This window comes from Melanotaenia boesemani, chromosome 3 (genome assembly GCF_017639745.1).
Source record: "Melanotaenia boesemani isolate fMelBoe1 chromosome 3, fMelBoe1.pri, whole genome shotgun sequence".
Lineage (NCBI taxonomy): Eukaryota > Metazoa > Chordata > Actinopteri > Atheriniformes > Melanotaeniidae > Melanotaenia > Melanotaenia boesemani.
Genome location: NC_055684.1, coordinates 9,833,490 through 9,850,871, shown reverse-complemented (window position 1 = coordinate 9,850,871; position 17,382 = coordinate 9,833,490). Strand labels below are relative to the sequence as shown.

General features: G+C 40.8%; 2 protein-coding genes across 2 annotated transcripts; both read right to left on the bottom strand.

Moving 5' to 3' along the window:
- Positions 1–258: 258 nt before the first annotated feature.
- On the bottom strand, positions 259–4,626 carry manf (mesencephalic astrocyte-derived neurotrophic factor). The gene is made up of 4 exons (XM_041980035.1): positions 4,431–4,626; positions 3,383–3,510; positions 2,299–2,440; positions 259–2,055 (listed from the first exon to the last, which is right to left on the bottom strand). The coding sequence occupies exons 1-4, from the start codon at positions 4,516–4,518 to the stop codon at positions 1,871–1,873; spliced, it is 543 nt and encodes a 180-aa protein (XP_041835969.1). The 5' UTR covers positions 4,519–4,626; the 3' UTR covers positions 259–1,870.
- Positions 4,627–7,002: 2,376 nt separating this feature from the next.
- oser1 (oxidative stress responsive serine-rich 1) lies at positions 7,003–17,072 on the bottom strand. Its single transcript, XM_041980010.1, has 4 exons — positions 16,710–17,072; positions 15,540–15,649; positions 13,260–13,376; positions 7,003–8,188 (listed from the first exon to the last, which is right to left on the bottom strand). The coding sequence occupies exons 2-4, from the start codon at positions 15,614–15,616 to the stop codon at positions 7,303–7,305; spliced, it is 1,080 nt and encodes a 359-aa protein (XP_041835944.1). The 5' UTR covers positions 15,617–15,649; positions 16,710–17,072; the 3' UTR covers positions 7,003–7,302.
- Positions 17,073–17,382: the final 310 nt, after the last annotated feature.

Here is a 17,382-nt window from a genome sequence, read left to right as displayed (position 1 = left end):
AGCTTTTCTCCATCCGAACCACCTAATAACATATTCATAAGAACAGTTTGTAAAAGCAACAAACTGAAAAAATAGTATACAATTTTTATGTATGATTATATTAAAAAAGGTCCTTATATGATACATTTCATGTGTATACAATAAAACTATCACTATATAACTTGTTAAGGTCACTATTTTTTTTTGGGTGACAGCTGTACGTTTCTTCCTCGCCTCCATCCTGATGCAGAATCAAGATTCTCGCCACACAGCTGAAATCAGTTTTCCAAATTTTAATGAAAAAGTACAACAGTAAGCTGTAACAAATGCTTTCACAAGTCAGCGGGACATCAGCATATTTATGTTTCCACTTCCCAACATCAGGTCTTGTGAAACGTTTCTCTAGTTTACATCAGTGAAATGTGCATCTTCTCAGAGACACACGAGTCCAAAGGAGAGGTTCGCCCAACATTCACCCTTCACAACATGATGCGTTTGTTTCCCACCAAACTGTTTATCTGAAATTTCAGGAAGGAAGCAGGAGAACTGAGCTGGAGTTTAAGAAGTTAATAGCCAGAAAAGAAAAAAAAAAAAATCAATTCAAAGTTTCTTTAAAAGAAAATGAAAACTTCAATAAATAATTTGCAAAGAAAAGCCAAAATGCTCACGAAGTCATCCTCACATCTCTGCATCCACTTTATTTTTGTGCAAAACTAGATTTCAGCTTCTTTTACTGGCTCTGAATCTGCAGACAAAATCCGTTTTCAGGCCTTCAGCTTTGTGTCGATTACAACAAATGGGATTTTTAACGACTGATCACTTACATAGATGATTTTTCAGCAAAACTCAGTGTTGAAAACCTGCAGAACTCAGCATCTAAGAGGAGAAAAACGTTTTCTCCGACATAAACGTGAACTGAATATTTGGAGGTTTTGTGATCAACATTTAAAAACAGAGATCCAGTTTCATTCAGAGCAGCATGCCGGCAGAGACGTTCTTCTAAAGAAAAGTGGTTTTCCTGCCGTTTTACAGAAAGTTTCACACATCTCATTTGATTGCTTTATGGGCCGATCAGAGGACAGGAGGACAACTATCAGAGCTAAAGCAGGACGTGCTGCAGGGCTCTGTTTTCCCCGGACCCTGAAGGCAACAGTGAGTCCGATCTGGATCCAAAACCAAACCAGTTAGAAGAACCACTTCAGGCTGGCGAGTGTTACTGTTTTTATCCAAGAACCGTTTCTATGACAGCAGATACTTTGGTTGATGCTTCATAAATAAAGAAAAAAGTAAGCTGTGACAGAAGATTTAATCGTCAGTTTGGCTGGATTTTGGGACAGAGTGGAAGTAAAAAGGTGGAGAAGGCAGTTTTACATGAATACAGTTTGACTGTTTGGTGTCTGATGGATGTTTTTATTGATAATATTAAACAGCTGAGCCTCTCAGGCGCCAACAGGCCAGCAGGTTTATTTTTGCTCTAGCTTCATACTTAAGATTTTACCACATTTCCAATCATGTTGAATTATTCTGTAAAGTCTCAGCGCATATGCACTTTGCATCGTTTCTCCCGAGTTTAATCCTCCCTCACCTCTCATCCCGATGCAGCTGTGAGGTCCAGCTTTCCCAGATTTTGAAGACTGACGTGGAAATTTACTGTTAAACGTGTTGAGTGAAGCAGCAGCAGCAGACGAGCTGCTTTCTGTCCTCTGGGGTTTATTCCTCTCAGCCTTGTGTACAAACATCCACACAAGACTGAGACAAACATGTCAGACAGAACTCCTGGTTTCCTTCCTTCCTCCCTCTCTTTCTCTGTCTCGTGGGATCACAGTCTTTTTCAAGTCAAGTCCGAAGATGCGTTTGCCTGCCTGCCCCCCCCCCCCTCGTGTTTCTATGGTTACAGATCTGTCCGTGCTTTGGCAGCTGCGGGGGCGTACTTGGGCATGAGCTCAGTGATTTTGCGGATGAAGTCGGACTTTTCAGCGCAGCCTTTGCAGGACTCTCCCCACTCCTCCAGGATCTTCTTCAGGTCTTTCACTTTGAGCTTCTTCAGGTCCACGGTGGTCAGGTCCAGCTGTTTGTCTGCGAGAGAAGACAAGAATCAGAACACGGCTGAAACGCCTCCAGTGTTGAGTCCAGTATTTGGATGCTTTCTACCCCCTCAAGGGGAAATCCATCAACTACTTGTCCTGATAATTTAACCTGTTTGGATTTTGTGTTTATTATCAAAACAAAGAAGAAACGGTGACACACAGTTGTGTGAGTTGGAAACTAAAGCAGGAGGAACGGAGAAATCTAAAGCTGCTGAGTCTGATCTCTTCTTACCATATCTCAGCTCACAGATCTGAGTGTCCTTCTTCTTGAGTTTCTCACAGATCTTCTCCACTGGAACGTGGTAGCTTAGTGGTTTGGACACCTCGTTGGTTATTTTGGTGGCTGCATCACTCGTTGCTCCGATGTAATAACACTGCACACAAAAAAAGGGACACAGAAATCTAACTGGACTGTTTTCAACCAGACTGTTTATACCTGAGAATGAGATGCAGGTCCTACAATAAAACAGTGAACTGCATCTTACAGATGGTCAAATTCTTCTATCCACAAGTTGTTGCTGTCAGTTTAAAGCCTCCTTTTGAAATGTTATGGTTGGAAAACATGATTCTGTAGAAAATACATGAACTGTGCACACTCATCTAAAGTACTTTACGACTTTAAAACTTCATCTTTTTTATTTATTTTGATGGCACAGCGGCATTTATTATGTGCATCCTTGGAACAGTCGTCCTGAAGCATTCTGAGGCTGAAAAGCCAAACTTTACAGCTTTTATTCCCTTCCTGGTGCATCACTTTGCAGCAGAATTTTGCTTTAGGTCCCGCATCCCACACCAGTAACTAGATATCAACACAGTGGCTGTTCTGAACATGCACCACGGCTGATATAAAGAAACCCAGAAGGACACTGTCGGAGGAAGAGAGGAAAAAAGAGAATGAGACAGGGCAAGGAGACCCAACTGTGACCAGGACGGAGGAACTGTCCCATGCAGGGTTCTGTATCACAGCTCTATCATTTCATGATCTGTTTACTTCTGTCTCACATCACATCAGTTATGGAACAAAGCCTGCTGACATGTTGGTCAGAATACAGACGTAACAGAGAAGAAACCGTTAACATCCTGACAGCTGACTGTGTGTGATGTAGGCTACAAGTTCATTGGCGTACAGCTCAGGGGAGTGATGTCCGATAACAGGTGGTCACATGATGACAGCAGGTGCAAACACAGATCTGTGAATCCTTCTGAAAATGGGTGTAATAAAAAGTTTCTGGACATTAAATGTTTTTGTTAAGTTTCATTTCAACACCGTTTTGCATAGTTTACATAGAGCCCAGCTGTTTCTGTGGTTTACTCACAAAGCGGTTTTCTTTTCCTTTGGCATCCTTGCAGGTCTTTAAGAGCGCCGTCTCGATGTCGCCGTTGTTGAAGTTTGTGTTGCTGTCCTTCAGCGACTGATAAAACTTCCCCAGAAAGGTGACACACACTGAAACACAGAGGCAGACACACATTAAACCTACATTTATATCCCCACTGTGACAAACGCTCATCGCAATTCAGGTTTCTTTTTTTTATTTTAACTGTAAATAAATAACTGAGATGCTGACCCATGTTGTTTCACACTGTTTTTTTTTTTTACTTTAAATAATCCAACACTGCTGTTGGAGGGTGAAGAGTTTACAGAACTGTTTACAAAAGTAATGTTTGTGAATCAAACTTAATGGACTTCAAGGTGTCTTTATTGTGAAACTCCCCAAAAGAAACAGAAAAACTACAAAACTACAAAAATGGATGCACAAACAGGAGATGGCACTGCAAATTACACACACACACACACACACACACACACACACACACACACACACACACACACACACAAACACAATAATCTACATATTTAGCTAACTGAAAACTTATATTGTCATTTATTGTGCTGAACGTAGATCATGGTTGACAATAATTTCTGAACCTGCATTTGTCAGCCTGTAGTAGTCTAGAAAACCATTCCAGCACTGGCAAATGAAAGAAAAACCTCTACACATTTTCATGACATCTTTGTGTACCACCTGCAAATCTGTCTCTGACTGAGGCTCTGAGGATGGTGGTAAAGTTTCAGGTCTGTCTCAGTTTACTGGTTTCAGTCAAAAGCCGCCAATGTTTATTTCTGACCTGACTGTTTAAACCAAGTCCTTTGCTGTCAACATTAGCTTTCACAGGCATTTTGGTCTCTCATTCTGAAAACTAATAAACACTTTAAAACATCACATTTAATCATTTCCAGCTATCGAACACCTGACATGAAACCGTAAAACCGACATAAATCAGAACATTTCGGCCGCAGTTTCAAAGTTTCCGAGGCTGCCAGTCCTTTAGCCGAAGCTAAAAGGAGCTAGCACGAGGTCCTACCTTCACATTCTCCTTCTTTCAGGGCTTCAGAAGGACCTGACAAAAGAGCGAGCGCGAGAGCCACCGACAGCCCGCTTAAACACAACATTTCGGCACGAATGAGCTCAGAGAAGACGTCCGTTCAACCGCTGCGTGATAGGAACACTTAGTCCTCATGGATCTCCACCACACCAGTCAGACACCGGTAAACTGAGCAGCCGGACGGGCTTCCCGGTGCCACGTCACACATAGACGGCGTCTGATTGGCTAGACAGTATAACTCCTCCTACACATCTCCACGCATTTTGCTCTGATTGGACAAAGGCAGGACATCCCGGGTACAACGTCCAGTTGGCGTGGTCTGATTGGTCCACAGCATCGCCGTGGTCTCGTAACGTCTTTGAGTAGCAGGCAAATATGAGATGAAATCTTCTCCAGTATAACAAATCAATAATGTTGGTGGCTGAAACTACCGTGTAATTGTTGTAAGAGCAGATTAATTAAAAGGAAAGACATCTCAATAAAATCAATCTCGAAAAATCTAAAATGCAATTAAAAACATGTTATAGGAGCTTCCATGGAAACAGAGGAAACTCATCTAAGAAAGATGCTGTTGTATACTGGAAACTTCCAGAAAGTTTAGAACAAAGTGAACCATGTAAAGATCTTTTTTGTTTTATCAGTGTGTACCACAACCAAATTATACACTGTAATGAATAGATTTGCAGGTAAAAAACAGGTAAACCCTGAAAATAAAAACCTGATTACTTAATTCAGTGCAGTGTTAAACTGGTGTAAAGGGTAATATCAATTTTAATATACAACCCCTGAAAGTTTGCATCGTATAGAAAATTAATATTACGCCAAAAAAAAACAGCGATTCTTCTGACACAAACCTGGTCAATCTCAGCAACAACTGAGCTGGCATGGCTTCATTTCTCACTCATTTGTCATAGTCTGACTAAAAGCTCTGAGCTTCTGTTTAAAAAGCAACACTGTATAACTCTCTGACCTTAAAGCTTCTGGCTTGTTTTAATGGCACACTTTGATAATTATGTATATTAATATAATTATTTATTTACATTCCTGGTCAGTGCCCTGCAGCGTCCTGAGGCTGAAAAACCACACTAAACTTTTTTTTTCCTACCCCTTTTTTCTATGTCACTGTACAGCATGTTGGCTGTTTTGAATGTGCACTGTGTTTGATTCAGGAAAACCAGAAGGAAGAGAAGAAAAGAAAGCGAGAAAAGAACAGAGAGAGATAATACACGAGTCAACATTAGACTTTTACTTGCTGGAGACCTCAAAAAAAGAGACATGGTGCAAAACGGATGCTGAATTAGTTGTCTTTAAAAAGGCACCAAAGTAAAAAAAATCCATCAATGTTCAATATTGGGCCTTTAAATATGTGTATGAACTCTGGGAATGATTACAGACAAGAACCTATTTACAGTAAAATATGATTTGTTTTTTAAGTATTTTGCCACCATTAATGTTAGTAAGTGAAGAAGTTTATGTCTTCAAACCATATTAAACATCCTGCTACACGAAAGATGATCATCCCCCACCTCCAACGTCTTCCTATATCTCAGGTTCAAAGTCTGTGAATAAAATTTCCTGCTCCCAGTCAGATGCTCCTGTGTTGGATGTTGTGTACGGAAAACTAGTTCCCACCATGTCACACAAGTCATTCTAAAGGTGAGGATTTCCTCTGAAAACACCATCAGAGTAAGATGAGGTGTGGAAACAGAAAACCAGACTGCTAAGATGCATGTGAACACGTTAGTCTGACCAAAATCATATGCAAACAAAACGGGAAAGCCACATCCAGAGGGTGGGCGAGACTTTGTCAGCAGGGAAAGGAAATGATTGTGTTCCTGTCTCCAACACACACTCACACTATGTGGTCACATTAGAGAGACATGAGAAATAAAACATCTCTACATAAATAATCTGGATCACCAAGTGGAAATATTTGCAACAAGTTAGAAAAGGTCTGTAAAAAGACAAGCTGGTTGTTCTGGGGCGCAGTACGTGTAGCAGGGGGATCAATGGATTCTCCCTCTAACTTATGGTTTACTGCCTTGGTGGTGGTAGACTGGATCATTGTGTGGCTAGCTCCATGCTGGTGGCTGCTGACACTGGGGCTGGGGTCTGTCGTGGCCTGTTTGTGTCCTTATTTACACAAAAAAAAAAGGCTGAGGAAAAAAAAGCATATTTCAAAATCAGAACTCTCTCCCTCTCTTATCATTCTCACATCTTCCTATACAAAACCAGTCTGGCTACCGACCTCCACATTTTAAACTTTAAAATTAACTAGCATTCTCACTAGCCTCCGGTTTAGATTAAACTGGATCATGTAGCTTCAGCTTAGTCAGCGCTTTAACTTCGATATCGAGGTGCTGCTTTCAGCTCCCCTGTGAAACTCTTGGTTAACGGAGTTGATGTTTAGTCCCTAAATACACTAACTAAAAACCAAATATGACATGGTTTCCTCACATTACATCTAAACTCAATACGATCTTGTGTTTGTCTCATAATTTGCTTCAACATGATGGAAAGTTCAGTGTGAATAAAGTGAAGATGACAAATGTTCAAACAAAAACATCTTTTTATTGAGTTAATTGACGTTCAGACAGGTGACTTTCCAGAGCTTTGGCAACTTGATTTGTAAACTTCAAATTCAGAAAGAAAACTGATTCGAGCACAAAATGGGAGAGAAGTCAAAACTAATGAGAAACAAGTTGGCCGTAACATCTTTTAGTCGTGGTTAACAGAGGAGAAGGCATTTTTACCAGGGTTTGATTGATTTCCCAATCTGCTCCTGACATTCAACAGAAAAAAGGAAGACAACCCATCTAATCTCTATTATTTCTGACCTGATCGTCATTAACTAAGTGTACATCATCTCAGCCATGTGTGACATCTTCTTGGGAATGTAGAGATAATATTCCATGTAGCCAGAAAGGTCCTCTATTGTGATGTCATCCACGTAAGCTCGTGCCTGCTCGGAGCACGACCGAGGAGAGCCCGACGACAGCGCTGGTGATGAAGATGAAGGCGAGGAAGCTGTGGCGTTACTGCTGAGAGTTCTGCATGCATCCTCGTGGCTCGGTAAGCTCCTTTCACACTCGGAGATGACGCCGCGGAGCCCGGTGAAGGAGTACACCTCCATGCCGTTCCAGCCCTGACGATGGGACCTGCAGCTGCACGGAAGTCTGGGCTCCTGCACGCTCTCTTCCTGGGAATCTGAAGCACTTCTGTGGGAACAGGAGCAGGAGCCGCGACGGTGGAGCTCGGATAAAGCTCGAAAATCTGCAGCTTCTGCAGCTCCAGACTCTGCTCCTTCACAGGCACTTTTAACCAGACTGCCCCCCTCACTGGACCGGACATCCCCAGAGTTACCCCCATCCCACCTGGAGGCTGTTGCTGTAGTGACCTCTGGCAAGGATGGAGAGGAAACCACGCCCTGGAGCTGTGTGTCATAACCACCACAAGATCCAAACAGCAGAGGGGAAATGTTTCCAGACGTACCGGAGCAGCACAGCTCCGTCTGGGCCGGGGGGGTCAGAGAGGAGCTGGTCAATTCATCGGCAGCAGGACGAGGTTCTGGAGCCTCTGGGACGACTGGGTGACGGTGCTTCAGGCAGCCAGCAGGTGGCGACAACGCTGAGGTTGTGGCGGAGCTACAGTAGGTGAACCTTGGCGGGTGGAGGATGGGGGACTTGGACCTACGACGGCGCTGGGTTCTGGATGCTCCTCGTGTTTTTCTCGTGCAGCTGAAAGTGAAGAAGAGATGATGTGAAAAACACGAGACAAGCTGAAGCAGCTGGTTTTAAGATGTTTTCAGACATTTTACAAGTAGTACAGCAAATTTAGAGACATTCATCTCCATCTGCTCGACTGGGACTTGAACGGTTCAGACTAGGGCTGGATATCATCACTAACGTCCTGAATCGATTCACAGCAGCCTGTTTCGAAATCAACTTCGATTAAATCCGATTTGATTCAATGTTGATTCAGTTAATTGCGTAACACCACCTATTTGTCTTGAATATAAAAGATGTTCTCAGACAACTAGTTATTTAAAATAAATAAAACATTAAAATATATATTAAACACTGAGTGCATTTACTTGACAGTCAAAATCATTTATCCAAGAGTAATCAGATTACAGTAAAACTCTTATGTGACACATTTCATGCATTTCTGAAATACCGTAACACAGCGTTTCCCCAGATTCATGGCCAGGAATGCTGCGATAGAAAAGAAAAAAAAAAAGACCCCCAGGACGAAAAAAAAAGTGAAACCTTTAAAATGTCCTGATGAAAGCGTTTTTCAGTGGAGTCGCACTAAATATTCTTAAAGTTCAGATCTCAGATAACGCGTTGATGTTAATAGAACCTACAAAGAATACTGGATCCATTTTAAGCTGTACTACGACTCAGACATTTTTACAATAACGTAGATTCAGCTTGCTCAGCTGTGTGTGTTGCCATGACAACCATGGCACTATCAGGCTAACAGGAGAAATACTCCATCTGCTCCTCAAGATGCTCCCATCTTCACCTGCCTGAGAGAATTTAGAAAACTCATATTTTTGTCTGATTTTCACCTGGTTGACGTGTTTTCCGACACGTAAACTCTGTCCTCTGACAGAAAAATCTGTGTGTGTACGCACGTGTGTGTGTGTGTACTCGTCGCCGTGGACACAGAGCACAGCTATAACACGTCATGTAAACCAGATAAATAACATCAGAGTGTTTACTGTTTGAAAAAAAGACAAAGTAAAGCTGTTCTAGAGGACATATGACTTTAAATCAGTGATTCCCAACCCTGGTCCTCAAGGTCCACTATCCTGCAGGTCTTAGATGTCTCCCTGCTGCAACACAGCTGATTCAAATTAAATGGATCTCTGACAAACTCTGCACAAGTCTGTGTGTTGCAGCAGGGAGACATTTAAGAGCTGCAGGATGGCGGGTCTTGAGGACCAGGGTTAGGAATCACTGCTTTCAAAGTACATACATATGTGGTGACATCACTTCCTGTATTGGCCCGTGGTCTTAGTTTTAGTTGCTAATGTGAGGGGTAATACATTGCAAAATACTTTACATGTGAATGTAATCCACACTGGTGAATAAAAACATCTGAATTTGACATCATCTCGACAACAGAAGCTGATTTTGAACCGAGGCAACACAAGAAACCGGTTGTGTGTGTATGTGTGTTAAGAGCTTCAGTCACACGATAGCAGGGTCATGTTCCTGGAAAATAGGATGGATATATATATATATATATATATATATATATATATATATATATATATATATATATGTATATATATATATATATATATATATGTATAAATATTTTTTTTTCCCCCAAATTGATATTGGATTTATTTCACTTGAACCAATTAAAATCGATAAATTGATTTTTTAAACCCAGCCCTAGTTCCGACCTCTCCAATTCAATCCATTTTATTTACATAACACATTATACAAAACACACGTTTACAGTATTCTGTTCAGACAACATAACTGTTTCCTTGAAATCAGCTGTCTGATTAAATCCAGGCAAATACAAACCAGGAAAAAATCAGAAGCAATCGCATGTTCTCGTCAGTAATCAACTTTTAAAGAAAACAACTGGGAATTTATATCCAACATATACAAGGGTAAAATTCAGGAAGTCGTTTGTTGAATGATACTTTTGGCACACTGCCCCCTCCAGCTGCAGTGTCAATTAGGGATGTCACAATTACTTGATTTCACAATTATTTGTACTATTAAACCTCACAATTAATAAAATGTAAAGATCTTTCAGTATGGTCACTTTCCATGAAGGATTATGTCTGAACCATATCAGCAGATCAGCACACGGAAGAAAACAAAGCTACACAACGTCTCCGTGTTACTGTTGCTTTGTCTTTGATCCGCGTTGGAGAGGAACAGTTATTTCAGCCAAACAAACACATCAAATCCCCCCGGTTGGATTTCTTTGATCATGAAAAAAAAATGAACAGTGTCATTGTGAAGGACTGCTCACCAGCCTGTAAATCACGACATAAAGCTGCAGTGAAGAGGAGGAAAAAAGATGTTTCACCACCTGCAGAATAACCACCAGCTTTGTACGACCAAGTAAAGGGAAAGGTGCAGTAACTGGTTTAAATTATCTAATGTAAGGCTAAAATGAAATGTTAAAATGTTATTTTATAACGTACATGTTATAAAATACATTCAGCTAAATAAGGTGACAGTCTGCTGCCAGCATGTCAGTGTGAAAGTCATTCAGCAGAGCGGCTCGCAGACTGGAGGCTGGAGTGATGCAACACTAACGAAACACACAAGAAGTGGATTTCCTTTTATTTATTTATTCTTACACAATGTTTTTTTTTTTAAATTGTTGTCCCAATTTCTGTCAAGACTCCAGTCTTTATTTCCTGAAACTCCTTGTCCACCTGGTTAATAGCGGTGATTGTGTCCCTCTGCACCGCCCACCCAGCTGGAGCTCCCAGTAACTAAAGAAATATTATTTAACACTAAATAAACTGCTGCCAATCTCAGATGTAGCTTTACATATTTATTTTATAAATTAAAACAAATCACAGGTATCATTACTGTCATTTAGGAGACGCTTCTCACCTGTCTGGGAATTGAACCTCGGTCTCCCACATGGGAGACAGATGCTCTACTGACTGAGATATCCAGCTGTGTCTGGCATGTCTTCTCTTCTGACACTGCGTTGACAGGATCAGCCACCAGCTACCACTATTCTGCCTTTCTGACACAAGTAGTGCCCACGCTGTGCCCACCAATTAAACATTTTTACTTTTGTCAGCGTGGTCCATCAGGATCTCTGTCACAAAAAACCACAAAAAATTACACTTCCTAACTCCTTTTCCCTCCTGAGACATGCAAACGATGTGATGAATATGTATCACAGGCGTCCACATGACCATTTATAACCACCATGTGGGTGTGGGAAGGCCTTCCCTCACGTGCGCCCGCTTTAGAGTTGATTCCGATTTATAAATGGAAACAAGTGTAGGACGTGCGTGGGCAGGCTTTTATTAATCTGAAAGTAGAAGTGTGCAGCATTTGCTTTTTGCGCAGGAGACGCCTCCTGTAGTTTGCTTTGCTACACACACAGTTTTATAAACAAGGCCCTGGTCTTGTTTCTTTATTTCCACTGTTCCAGTATCACTGATGTGTCAACAGCAGCTATTCTGCAAAAGGACAGCTGGAGGTCAAAGCTAGCTGGATGTTTTTCCTGGTGTTTCTAAACTCTCTACACGGGTTCAAAAGAAACGTTAAAACATTTTTGTAACGTAGTTTACAGGTAGAAGCCTCCCGAGTCCAGGCAGAGGTCCTGTAGCCATTTCTATCTGTTTTCTCTGAGAGAAATCCAGAGCCGATATGTAGGATCTATTTATTGTTTACAGAGCAGAGGGGATTTAGTTGGAATGAGACTTCTTAGTTACTTTACTTTGTTAGCATTAAAAAACAGAAAAACATTAAAATTAAGGAGTATTCATGTGATTTTACGCAGTTGTAGTGTTGGATTATTTTTTTTTTTTTTTTACAATAATTAAATACCAAGAAAATTTATAATTGTGCCATCTTGAGCCGCAAGCTCCCTCTACTTGACTGGGACTCAAACAGTCCAGTGGTACACAGTGTTTTCTAGAAACCAGCTGTCTGACGTAAGTCCAGCGAGGTATAAGCCAGGGTAGAAAGATCAGCTGAGATCACAAATTCTGCTCAGTGTTCAACATTTATAGAAGATAACTTGGAATTTATTGAATTTCATTGTTTCTATAATGTATTACGATGCAGACATGGACGATTCTGCATCAATGACGCAACAAAACTATCGATTTTAAGTAAAGTTTTATATATTCTGCCTCCGCTTGCGTGTGTGGTGTGATTCATGCTGCTGCAACAGCTCGGCAGACCGGAGGCTGAATCTGTTTTAAAACCTTCACTTAGGAAAACTGTAAAACTAAGCAAACATGCAGAAAGTACATCAGTATCTTGCTGGATATATATTCACTGTCTAAAGGAAATCACTTAACAATAAACACAAAAATGTATAAAAACCGCTAAGTTAGCTTAAAGCTAACGTCTATGGAAAATACAGTGGTATTTTCCATAGACGCAAACGGTTAGCATACACGAACGGACTAAAGGGATTAAAACAACTTTGTCCATAAATTTCTGTCTGAACGGACTACGGAAAGACTGAAGGGACATAACAAACTGCTTTACTGCCAGAAATCTCACCACTACAAGGCTGCTTAAACATTTTTGATAACAGAACATCACAGTAAAGCTGTTTCTTGATTGTCTGGCAATGGAACAATTGAGTTCAATAATGAAGTTGAAAATAACATCATTGTTTGTCAATATCAGAGATTCAAATTGACTTCTGAAATGATTATAAATAAACAAGGAGTTCATAATCATTCGACTGTTTGTATTCAATGATGGCGAAAGTAGAAATGTACAGTAACTGGGGATGCAACACATAGTGATGCATCGTTGAATCTAATCAAATCGTTGACAAGATAATTGTAATTTGATCGTGAGAGCAGTGAAGATGCACAGTCCTAGAATTTATACTAACATGTTTTATTACATTTTAGGAATAATCCGGCTGGATCAATAGTTTCATTTTCCTTTTTAGTCCTTAAACATAGCAGAAGTGTTGAGAAGAGTCCATCAATTCAAGAGGCTCAACAAGAAGAACAAAGACAAAAACTGAAATCTGCCTTATTTTTCTGACAACAGCATAAAGAAAATCCAGAACAGGAAGTGAGGATCTGAAGTTCTGACCAGCTCCACCTACCAGTGCCAGTTGTCCTTCGGGCAGCCGAGTTTGGACTTCGCCCCGCTGCCGTCGAGACAAACTCGAGATGTTGTTCTGGGAGTCAACGCCTCCGAAACGCTCGCGGCTCCAGGTAGACTGGAAAGAAAAGACAATCTCTCAGAAAACGAATTCAATACAAAGACAGAAGTTCTGGTTCAGACTGCAGCTGCTTCCTGCCTGCTGAGCTGGAACTTAAACATGGCCGACACGTCTGATGTTTAAAGAAAAATAAAAAGAAACAAGTTACTTCCATGAACTGACTCCCTTCTTCTTTTGTCTAAAACTTAAATCTGACTAATTGAGGAGAAGATTCAGTTTCAGATTTTTAGTTCATATTCCACTCCCCCCCCCCCCGGCGTAGTAAATATAAAAGGCTAACAGGTGGTTAAACTGACGCACTGAGACTCATTTATATTCTGTAAATCAAACATTATCTTCTTATAATCATCGCTTCAGAGCAGCAGATTCCTGCAGCTGTTTCACTGCTTCATGTCTGAAAAAGCTTCGCTGCACATTATTGTCATTGAAAAAACCTCTCAAGAAACTCAGTTTTACTCAGAGATGTAAATAATTCAACATTACATGTGATCTTCATGCAGCTGCCATTTTAACCTTCATCATGACAAGATAAAACAAATAACCCCCAAAAGACAGCATGATATAAGAAATACAGTTTGTGTTTAAAACTTTACTGGAAAGGGTAACACTCCTAATAAAACATCTAATAGCCCGCTAGACTGCACGACTGGGGATTCAACAACTTTCCTCCAGTCCCAGTTTGCTTTTTCACTGTAGTAGGTTGAGTTGTGTGAATCTGATATTTAACTTTTTTTTTCCTTTCTTCCTTTAAAGAAAATGAAACGGGACGGATACAGAGTGACATCAGGGTCGTTTTTGGGTTGCTGGCGTGAGAAGCTCTACGTTGTTGCAGAGTCACTGCGACGCTTTGACTGTAAACAAGCTGCAAACGGGGACAATTCATGAATTAGTCTGTCAAAATCTCTTTATTAGTCTTAACAATTTTATACTTTGTCCTTTTATTAAACAACTAAATATTGTGATGTTACAACAGCATTCACACCAGGACAGTTCAGGAGACTGTGTCTGATTGGACGGGGAACTCGCATCTTCCTCAAGCGGCTCAAACTGTCTGACCAACGTCACACAGCTGCAACATCTGCTTGCTGAGGGCGATATTCCCTGAAACAGACACTGACCAAGAAGACAAAGAACAGGAAGGAGAAGAAAACCCACTTCATCGACTGGCTAAGGCCCAAAGCAGTTATCCTTTCACTAGCTTGTTTACTGCAAGTGAACACCAAGGTTTTGCAGTCTTGAGGGTTTCTGTTATTATTTTGGTGTTTGAACCCAATGTGATTTTCACAAGAATCTGTTCAGTATGAGCAGCAGGCAAAGCATTGAGTCATCCAGCATGCTGTTCTACAACGTGTCCAACATCACTTTCCCTCTTTGGTTCACTGGATGGTCCAAACCACAGCAGGGCTCACTAGCAAGAAAACCAGGACCCTCGGTTTCTAAGCAGACCAGAGTTTGGTTCTGTGGTCCACACCAGAATGCAAATGTATGTTTAGGCTATTCCAAATGAACTGTACGCTCTGAGGACCAGAGTTTATTGAAAGGTGAGCAAACAAAGCCAATGTGAATGCACCTATAGTCTGGTAATTCTTCTCCTCACATATAAAGCTCTTAGTGACCAGATTCCCTCCAACAGAGAACTTCCCTCTCAGACTGCAGGTTTACTTGTGGTTCCTAGAGGATTTAAAAGTAGAACGGGACGCAGAACCTTCAGTTATCAGACCCTCTCTGTGGAACCAGCTCCCAGTTTGGCTTCACGAAGAAGACACTCTCTCTACTTTTAAGATTAGATTTCAAAGTTTCCTTTTTGATATAACTTATTTAGGTCTGGCTTGGTGACCCTTATCCATCCCTTCAGTTATGCTCCTCTCTGCTCTCTTTACTCCCCATGTATAAATATATCAGTGTTCTTTTTTTTTTCTTTTTGTTACTCACACGTCACTTTTTTTCCTCATCAGCTGGCAGATGTTTAATAAATTTATCTGTTAACTGCACCCATCAGATGTTTCGTTGCCTGTATGACACGTTTGCTGTCACACAACTTCATGCTCCGGGTTTGAACTCTTAATTGCTTGTGTGGTTGTGCTTTGGATCAAATATTGACATGGCTGTTTTCACAAAGGTGTAAAAGTACTGATGCAGCAGCGTTGATTGTCTGTTTACCTCTCAGCATCAACCCTCAGCTTTTTAAATGCCGTCTGCAGCGTCTCTTCCTCACAGTCTTTGCCTCCTGCCTCCATGGTGGGCGGAGGCTGCTCCGACCAGCCACCCAGCTGAAACACAGACACACAACTGGAACTTAGTGTCAACTGGAGTTGCACAATGAACTGTCTCAGCTTTAACATCTCAATGTGGGGATAAGCAAAAGTTACTTAAAAGGACTTCTGGTGTCACATTAATGAAAATAAATGCAAACACATTGTGCTATAATTACTTTCATAAAAGGAAATGCAAAGATTTCTCCTTATGTTTATGTGACATTCAACAGACTTTTGAGTGATTCTACATAATTCCCTCAAGTGTCACGGACAAACAGCTCATTAAGAGTTTATTGCTTGTGGGAGACATGAAGGCTCCATGTCAGAGCTACTCAATTTGGTCCAACACGGGCAGCAATCCAGCAGGTTTTCTATGTATTCCTGCTCCAACACACCTGACTAAAATTAATGAGTCATTCTGATAGGCTGTAAGATCCATTTATTTAATTCTAGTGTGTTGAAGCAGAAAATCTTGAAAACCTACTGGATTGCAACACTCATAGCACTGACTTGAGTAGCCCTGCTTTCTGTAGTCCTGAAAAAAAGCAGAAAACATGGGTTCAAATATTGTAGTTAAAGAAATACTGTGTAAAAACGAAATCGTTGATCTGAGCACTTTCACCACCACAAAGTTGAGTATGAAAGGTTCAAGGAAAGTCAGTTTTGAATGGCAAAAAAGGGGGGGAAGCTGTAAAGTGGAGAGAAAAAAAATAATTTCAAAGCCAAAGTAGCTAACTGAGGATAAGCAGAACGGAACAGGCCTAGCATGTCAGTTCTCTGGATAAGCTAAGTTATCTCAAGGAGTTTAAACAATAATTACTCAAATTTAACAACTAACTTACTGTTTCAAAGGTTAAAGTGTAACATTAATGTCCACTGACTGTAAAATTTAAATTTTACAACCTTGACAACAATGCCCCAAAACTGCTTGTAAACAGTTGGTTTCGTAAGCACTCCCACCCTTTTGGCTAATGCTAACACGCAAATTAGCAACCAAGATAACTGGCTAGTTCTTAAATGGACGCATACTGTAATCATTCATAAATTGTAATCAAACTATTCATGTGACACTCACGATTCAGGTTATTCTTGTCAAAGCACAGAGAAAAAGACAAGCCCCGGACATACAGGATATTTTCTTCGGGAGATGAGCAGCGAGCAAGGCTAGCGACAGGCAACCAAGGGGAGCTAGCTACAGTGTCTGTGTCGCTAGCAGAGGCAGCTAGGTCTAAACTCTCTCCGTGAAAACACGATCAGTGTCTCAGGGGAAACGGAACACTGGCAAAACTAGACTCGTTTAATAGAACGAATCACGAACTAAATTATTTGCGAATAACAGTAGCGACCGACGGGTCAGTGTTTCAGACTAATTCACGAATTGCCCCTGTTTGCAGCTTGTTTACAGTCAAAGCGTCGCAGTGACTCTGCAACAACGTAGCGCTTCTCACGTCAACAGCCTAAAATGACCCTGACGTCACTCTGTATCCGTCCTGTTTAACTTTTTTTTAAAAAAAGAAAGAAAAAAAGTTAAACGTGAGTAATATCAGATTCACACAACTCAACATACTATAATAATTTAAAATTTACAATAAAAAAGTGTTTCAATTCAATTTAATTATTATATTTACTCTGTGGGTACGGAAGCGAGTATTATGCTGCATTCACATGCAACTCAGACTTTTTTATATCTAACCAGGACAAGTAAAAGAAAGCAACCGAGTAGGATTTCATCGGATTTTTTCATGGAT

Bases quoted from the DNA above. Each gene is read 5' to 3' on its own strand.
- manf (XM_041980035.1), bottom strand. From the start codon at position 4,518: ATGTTGTGTTTAAGCGGGCTGTCGGTGGCTCTCGCGCTCGCTCTTTTG. The intron at 2,441-3,382 runs GTGAGTAAACCA...TTTTGTGTGCAG, and splicing joins AAGGAAAAGAAAACCGCTTT to TGTTATTACATCGGAGCAAC. The intron at 2,056-2,298 runs GTAAGAAGAGAT...CTTCTCTCGCAG, and splicing joins GATCTGTGAGCTGAGATATG to ACAAACAGCTGGACCTGACC.
- oser1 (XM_041980010.1), bottom strand. From the start codon at position 15,616: ATGGAGGCAGGAGGCAAAGACTGTGAGGAAGAGACGCTGCAGACGGCA. The intron at 13,377-15,539 runs GTAAACAGACAA...TTTTCTTTCCAG, and splicing joins CTGAGGGTTGATGCTGAGAG to TCTACCTGGAGCCGCGAGCG. The intron at 8,189-13,259 runs GTAGGTGGAGCT...CTTCACTTTCAG, and splicing joins CCGAAGGACAACTGGCACTG to CTGCACGAGAAAAACACGAG.